The sequence below is a fragment of the Ipomoea triloba genome, chromosome 3, assembly GCF_003576645.1.
Source record: "Ipomoea triloba cultivar NCNSP0323 chromosome 3, ASM357664v1".
Classification (NCBI taxonomy): Eukaryota; Viridiplantae; Streptophyta; class Magnoliopsida; order Solanales; family Convolvulaceae; genus Ipomoea; species Ipomoea triloba.
In genome coordinates, this window is record NC_044918.1 from 18751309 (window position 1) to 18759204 (window position 7896).

The 7896-nt window shown below is 34.2% G+C and overlaps 1 protein-coding gene across 2 annotated transcripts; it reads left to right on the forward strand.

The window, feature by feature from the left end:
- The first annotated feature begins 1363 nt into the window (after positions 1 to 1363).
- On the forward strand, positions 1364 to 7472 carry LOC116013628 (protein NRT1/ PTR FAMILY 6.2-like). 2 transcript variants are annotated; one of them, XM_031253490.1, is made up of 6 exons: positions 1364 to 1509; positions 1750 to 1852; positions 3894 to 4111; positions 4923 to 5467; positions 6021 to 6367; positions 6692 to 7472. In XM_031253490.1, the coding sequence occupies exons 2-6, from the start codon at positions 1759 to 1761 to the stop codon at positions 7219 to 7221; spliced, it is 1734 nt and encodes a 577-aa protein (XP_031109350.1). In that variant the 5' UTR covers positions 1364 to 1509; positions 1750 to 1758; the 3' UTR covers positions 7222 to 7472. The 2 variants fall into 2 exon arrangements, with proteins under 2 accessions (XP_031109350.1, XP_031109349.1); XM_031253489.1 differs by having other exon boundaries at positions 1390 to 1575.
- Positions 7473 to 7896: the final 424 nt, after the last annotated feature.

Below are 7896 nucleotides of genomic sequence, written 5' to 3' on the forward strand. Positions count from 1 at the left end.
AAGGGTCCAAGTTCGATCCCTAACAATAGTCTATTAATATTCTTGGTTTGAACATGTGAACTATATGGGCAATTTAAACTGATCTATCTCATTGTGATCCTTTGTTAGTTAGAGTCACATGGCGAGATCACTCAATACACCTTCTGAGATAGTAATGACAGATTTCTCTCGTTAAACCAAAAAAGGAAAAACATAAACCTCACATTAATCTCAATTAGGCCATTCCTCTGGCATCAACCTTCACCGACATGTCACAAGACCTTCTAGGGAAACATGAAACATATGCAAACCAAGAAGTAGGTGGCTCCCATGAGTTGTCACCAATTCTCGAAATTATCAGACAAGTTAGCTTTCCTCTAAATATGTTTAAATTACTTTCATTGTTTAATAATAAAACCACAACCATGTGAAAGTGCGATCGATTTAGTTCCAATTCATTTTTATTTTTATTAGTCTATGGATAAAGTTACGGAGAACTAAATCAAGAAAAACTATAGTCCACACTTAAATTGGATATTAATTCTATTTTATATGTAATTAAAAAAAACATATACAAATAGTTATTGAGCATATAATATCAATAATATATGTATGCTGTTTACATAGACTTTTAATTGAGATGAAACATAATATTCAAGTCAAACTAACTCCACTTATTATTTTTTAAATAATTCCTTAAAATTTTTATAATTAACTTTTTCTTTTTAATAAACTCCTAATAACTTAGAAATTGAATTATTATAAAGAATTTGAATGAATTGAAGCATTATTATTCGCGAATAGGACGTACACTGAGGGAGGAATTTGATCTTTATCTCCTTAAATTCACTCTCTGATCTCCATTTAAAAAAAAATCAAATTCCGTTTGGATCAAAGTGTTTGGAAACCAGGAGAATGACTTCTGAAAATTCATTTTCAATATTTAGTTGCATTTCAGAAAACTGTCTTGGTGTGTTTGGTTCATTTTTCAGAAAATTAGTAAAATTGTATAATTAAATATTGATTTCATGTTTTCAAAAAAAAAATATTGATTTCATAAAAAATATTATTTATATAAAAAAATTTAAAAATGAACAATAGTTTCATTAAAAAAAAAAAAAAAACTAGTTTCTCCGCTTCGATCTGGTTTCCATTGAATTTTTCAAAAAACTAGAAGAAGTAATTTTTCAAAAAATTAACTTTGATATTTTTTCCATTGTCAAGAATTGAAAATTTGGAAAATAATTTTGGGTTTCCAAACACACCCAAAATGACAAATCAACCTCAGCTTTAGTTTGGCATTAAAAAATATTTCCGCCAAGGCGAAAGAAGTGAATATCTGTTTGTATTGGGAACCTAATGAAGCTATCTAGCTGTACTATGTTGCAGCCACTGTATTAGTGGAGTATCAATTCAAAGCCCGAAACCTTTGCCTATAAAAAGGCGAGCTTTTCAGGCATCATATCTAACTCAGGTTTTAGAGTATTTAATAACATATATCACCAAAGCTTCATTCCCCGCAGTTCTTTGGTACTCTCCACTCTCCTCCCCCACTCTTTGCATCTCTTTCACTTCCTACGTTAGACACAACAAAGGGTTTGTCCATTATTTTCCATATATACCCACCCATATATATCATTCAATTCATATGTATCTGATCTGCGGAGATTATGTTGACAGTTTATATATATCTTCTTGAATTGTTTCAAAGTATATATAGTTTTAATTTAAGGTTGTCTTTATTTTGTGTTTTGTGTTTTGTTGTGACAGGAGAGCAGGATGAGCTGTGTAGTTGCAGATGCGGTGGACTACCGGGGATTACCGGCTGATAAATCTAAAACTGGTGGCTGGGTGCCGGCTGCTCTTGCACTAGGTTTGTTTTTTCTCCTGCAAATTAAATTATCTCACGAGCCAAAACTCATAATCGTTACGGTCCAATTCTTGTTTTCTCTTTACTAGTATATTAAAAAAGATATAAATTCATGAGCAGAGGTTCTGGTGGCTTAGAGTTAGTCTGACTTAATTTGGAAATTAATATTAAGTGAATAAAGGTGTACAAGACATGTGCAGGCTATGATGCCAAAATTGATGGTTGGGTGTGTGGTGGGGGGCATGTCGCAGGGACACCATAGGTGTGTGTTTGGGGGTGGATAAGAATAGTTGGGTTCATGCAAAACAGCTCTGTATAAGGTGACAAATATAATGAAGGTCCACAAATATTTTTCTTCAGCATGCATAGTACAAACTAATGAACCATGGTGTCAGTGATTCATTATTGGAACACGTTATTCATAAGGGCTTTGCAGCCTTTGCTGGTCTTTGGTCTGCACTAATCAATTTAGAGGAAAATAAATTAATGGTACATATACATCCCTTTAAATTTTGACAAATCATGCTGCATGATTTCTCCGCTTAACTTTAAATTATCATTATACCTCAACAACCAAATATGCTTTATTTCACGTGTGTATAGTACGACGTTTGCATCATTTTCTGTTTGGAATCATTTATGTTAGTAATTAAACCTGACAAATGCAGACCACCAACTTTACTGCTCAAATGAATCTAACTGTATTCTTGTTGAGTAAGATTTCAAGTTTAATTCGAATATTTTGTAAAAAAATAGTAAATTTCGGAAGAATTATTCATCACTATGAAAGATTCCAAGATAATAGTTTGGTCTTATGTTATTTTCAATGTGATTGCTAGATACCTAGAATCATTTGCTAAAGTGCCAAAAAGCCTTTGCTAATATGGAATAATTCTTTGGCATGTACTATGCCCCCAAAAAAAAAAAAAAAAGAGAAAGAAAAGATAGTGACGCGATTGGTATTACGGGAGTAGCAAGGTTTTAAAGAAATTACACGTTACATAAGATTCTTATTTCTAACAAATAAATAATAATAATAGTTATGTTTTAGATTATTTATATAACATGACGTGATTCCTAAATACCCATAATCATTTACTAAAGTTTAAAAAAGAAAAAAAAAACTTTAGTAATAGAGAATGATACTTTGGTGCATGTATACAACTAAAATGGGTAGTGATGCCACTGCTGCTATTTTGGGAGAACAGTTTGCCAATTTACAACAAATAATAAAGATCACTACAATATATATATATATATATATATATATATATATATATATATAATCCCGCTTGTAAAAAAAAAAAGCGAGGACTAATCTCAACCGTCTATTAATGTTCATCAATGGCTGAAGATTTTAGTAAAAAAAAAATAAGAGATCAATTTTATAATTATTGAAATCAGCCGGGTTCATTTTATAATTGTTGCAAACTTGAAAATTTAGTAATGATAAGATCCCAACCTTTGATTTGGAGTGTGTAAATGTGTTCACACTTTTTACAATGAAAAGTGTTCTCACCTAAGCCCTCCCATATATACATATATATATATATATTATGGTGCATAACTACATGTGCCTCTGGTATAAATTCAAAGCCTTCACCATTTATTAAGATGATAGTGGGCATAAGATTTATGAGTGTGAACTTGCACCTTAGAATATATAATAGTAGTACTGTAATATTGCTCTGATCTAATCAATCCTCCTTTTCCATTGTTTTTGGAATGGGGAATCTACTTATCCTACCTTTAAGTGGGATCATATATTAGTGACACAAAGCCGTCCTCCATCATTTCATTAGAAAAAAATTAAAGCATACAAAATTGTCCACATAAATTTACATAAAGTTGATTGTATAATGGTCATTTCATGAGGTGTTGTAACTATGTAAACCGTTAGTTACATAAACTTTTTTTTTTTCAATTATTTATTTTTCTGTTTTTTTTTTGAAAACATAAACTGTTTATTTTTCTGTTGATATAAAACGAATTTAAATTTTGAAGTTGATGGGTGATATATCTGCTTTAAAATTTATTTTTATAGGAATTGAAATAGTTGAGAGGCTTTCTACCATGGGAATAGGAGTGAATCTTGTAACATACTTGGGTGGAACCATGCATCAGCCTAGTTCGACTTCAGCTAACGTTGTTACAGATTTCATGGGAACATCTTTTCTTCTTTGTTTGCTTGGAGGCTTCCTTGCAGATTCTTTCCTTGGCAGATTCAAAACCATTGCAATCTTTTCCACTATACAGGCAGTAGTATGTTTCTTGTCACCCCTCCTACTTCTACAGTTTTACCAAGTTTATCATCCTCAACCAAATCTAAAAATGGAAATGTTATAATTTTCGTATCACGTAATAAATACCAACAATTTATGTATCTCATATGTCACTTTTTTATCACTTTTTTATATATTCGATTGGTTTACTATTAGTTGGTCAAATTATTATTTTTTTCTTATTTTTGGGTCATTTTAAAACACTTATGTCTATACCCAATTTTTTAAAGAAAAATAAAAAAAAAATTATAAAAAGAGGCAAACGGCTTCTCATGTACTCCAAAAAACACTTAAAAAAAAAATCATAATTTTCCTAGCTTACAACTTGTTGGAATATAGCGACAAACTTTTGACCGAACAGGCACTAGCACTAGCACATGTTATCATCTTCTTCACGGAAGATGTTACAGTGTTTGCTAAGTCACTACGATTATACAGTAGAAATTTAACTAGAAGTCCTTAGTGGTGTTTGATTGTTTTGAGGAATATAATACTCATAATACCTTTGAACTACTTTTTGTTTTAGTCCTTTCATATATCTTATATTATACTATGTAAAAACTTGACTTTTAATTTTTTAATGGAGCTGAATATAGAATATTCTAATTAATGATATAATATTACAATTCCCCATGAATTAGGATTGCCTTGCATTGTTGATCTTAATTAAAAAATTATGTCTCACCCAACGAGTTAACATTGCCCCCACTAAGACTCCAACGCTTAACCTCTTTTTGCTTATAATTCATATGCTATCCCCCAAATTCAAATGAATTTGCTAACTCTTTCAGGGCACGGGGATCTTAGCAATAGCTACCAAACTACCACAACTGAGGCCACCACCATGCGAGGCTCACCAAAACTGCGAGCCAGCAAACGGATTTCAGATGGGAATTCTATACTTAGCATTATATCTCATAGCCTTAGGCACCGGCGGTCTAAAATCAAGCGTTTCAGGGTTCGGGACGGACCAATTCGACGAGAAAGACGACAAGGAAAAGGTTCAGATGAACTATTTCTTCCACAGATTCTTCTTCTTTGTTAGCATGGGGACTTTGGCTGCTGTCACGGTGCTTGTGTACATCCAAGACGAAGTTGGGAGAAGCTTGGGCTATGGGATCTGTTCAATTTCCATGGTTGTAGCCATGGTTTTGCTCCTCTCCGGGATTAAGAGGTATAGGTACAAGAAAAGCTTAGGAAGTCCCATTGTCCACATTCTCCAAGTTATCCAGTGTGCCATTAGGAAAAGGAAGATGGCCCTTCCTTATGATGTTACCCAGCTTTTTGACAACACCCCTCCAGCTTTTTCAAGAATCCATCACACTGACCAGTTTCTGTAAGTACCTTTTAGTTTATCTTTCATTTCTTAAATGAATATATTAGGGCAATACCTGTCAATTTGATAACCAGAAGGTTACAAGTTTGACTTTCAGCTAAGCAGTGTATTGGTTTTTTTAGTTTGACGCTGTTTTTGGGTTGAAACCCCTAGTGAATAGTCATAGGTTTATGTGGTGTTTATTTAAATCTTAAATGAATATATTATGGCAATCCGCTGTCGAGTTGATAATCAAAAGGTTACAAGTTCGACTTTCAGCTAGAGCAGTCTATTGATTTTCTTGGTTTGAAGCTGGTTTCTGGGTTAAAATCCATGGCCGGGTGAATAGTCATAGGTTTATGTGGTGTTTATTTAAATCTTAAATGAATATATTATGGCAACCCGCTGTCGATTTGGTAACTAGAAGGTTACAAGTTCGACTTTCAGCTAGAGCGGCCTATTGGTTTTCTTGGCTTGAGGCTGTTTTCTGGGTTGAAACTCCTGGTGAATAGTCATAGGTTTATTATGTGGTGTTTATTTAAAATGTAAGGTGTACTTTACTATATATGTACAGGGCTTTGGACAAGGCAGCTATAGTGGCAGAAGGGGACTTTGAGGAGGATAATAATGGTGGCACTGTTCCTAATCCTTGGAAGCTAAGCACAGTGACAAGAGTGGAGGAAGTGAAAATGATGGTGAGGCTACTTCCAATATGGGCCACCACCATCTTGTTCTGGACAACCTATGCTCAGATGATGACCTATTCAGTGATCCAAGCTTCCACCATGGAAAGATCAGTAGGAAATTTCCAAATTCCTGCAGGTTCCCTCACCGTCTTCTTTGTGGCTGCCATTCTCATTACCTTGGCTGTTTATGATCGTGTTGTCATGCCTATCTGGAAGAAATGGAAAGGAACCCCAGGTAAAAACTAAAATAATCAACAAAAAGTATTCGAAAATAAGGACCAGTACTCCAGTCAGGGCACCTGAATAGACGATTCTACTTTTTTGTCACAAGATAATGAGCAGTACTCCAGGATTGATAAAAGTCTAAACAGTGACAAACACTATTTGGTATGTTCGAAGTCCTATAGGCAACTCAATTAGTATGTTACTGAGAGTTGAGCTGCATATAAGACTTTGAACTAACATAACAATAATACTGCTCCTTATCTTCCAATAAAAAATCACATTTTTTTTCTCGAAATTGTGTATAACCTAACATTCATCGTCATTGACGTAGCAGGTTTCACCAACCTACAAAGAATGGCCATAGGCCTAGCGCTCTCCACCATGGGAATGGGAATAGCAGCAATAACAGAACACAAAAGGCTAAGCGTAGCAAAATCCGAGGGGCGCAACGTTTCAACGTTACACATGAGTGTTTTCAACCTCATCCCACAATTCTTCCTAATCGGTTCAGGCGAGGCCTTCATCTACACGGGCCAGCTCGATTTCTTCATCACCCAATCACCAAAGGGGATGAAAACAATGAGCACCGGCCTCTTCTTAACCACCCTCTCGCTCGGCTTCTTCGTCAGTAGCTTCCTCGTATCAATTGTCAAGAAGGTGACAGGACACGGGAACCAAGGTTGGCTAGCCGACAACATAAACTACGGACGCCTCGATTGCTTCTACGGACTTCTGGCTATCCTTGGCGTGGTCAACTTTGCTCTCTACGTGGTCTCCGCGGTTTGGTTTAAGCGGAAGACGAACAAGAAGGGGGGAATACAAATGGAGAGTATGGGAAATCTGAAAGGTGAGGAGAAGTGCTAGGCAGGTTTGTAAGTTAATAAACATATATATATATATATGTTTGCATGGCCAGCTCAGTTTAGTGTACAAAGGGTGCATGGGTTGGTTAGGTTGTGTTGTTTTGGGCTTTTATTATTGAGTGTCTTTGGAAAATTATGTTTCGTCAGTCCATGCACAGACTACACCAACGTGTAGTCTTGGAATAGTTTCGATTCCATGTGTAATAATGTTCTCAAAATATACTAATAGATTTTTTATGATATTGGGTGACATATATCTGTGCGGTACTATATATACATTAAAAAGAGAGATATATAATTGTTAGGCACTTGATTAGTATTATTTTTAATTCTTGAATATGTTAGTATGAGTGTTTTGACAAACTAATATGGTGCTTAATTGTATTAATTTAATTTTGTGATCGATATAAATCATATAATAAGGGAACATGACTTTATTTCAATTATATATGGAATTAATAACTCCAATGAGTACTCATGATCAATGACTATTTAATTTATGCTTCTAATTGCTTTGCCATGAGATTAAGTTATTCATTATTATATCCATTGTCAATTTACTATTCATAAGCCATGTGTGGAGTCTAAATTAGTTGACTTAGTTATGATGATCCCGATTTAGAAGAGGATAAACGTGAAGAGGGGGAGGGGTGAATATATTTTTAAATATTTTTTA

Coding starts and splice junctions, on each gene's coding strand:
- LOC116013628 (XM_031253490.1), top strand. CDS start 1,759: ATGAGCTGTGTAGTTGCAGATGCGGTGGACTACCGGGGATTACCGGCT. Junction 1,853..3,893: donor GCCGGCTGCTCTTGCACTAG/GTTTGTTTTTTC, acceptor TTATTTTTATAG/GAATTGAAATAGTTGAGAGG. Junction 5,468..6,020: donor CATCACACTGACCAGTTTCT/GTAAGTACCTTT, acceptor ATATATGTACAG/GGCTTTGGACAAGGCAGCTA.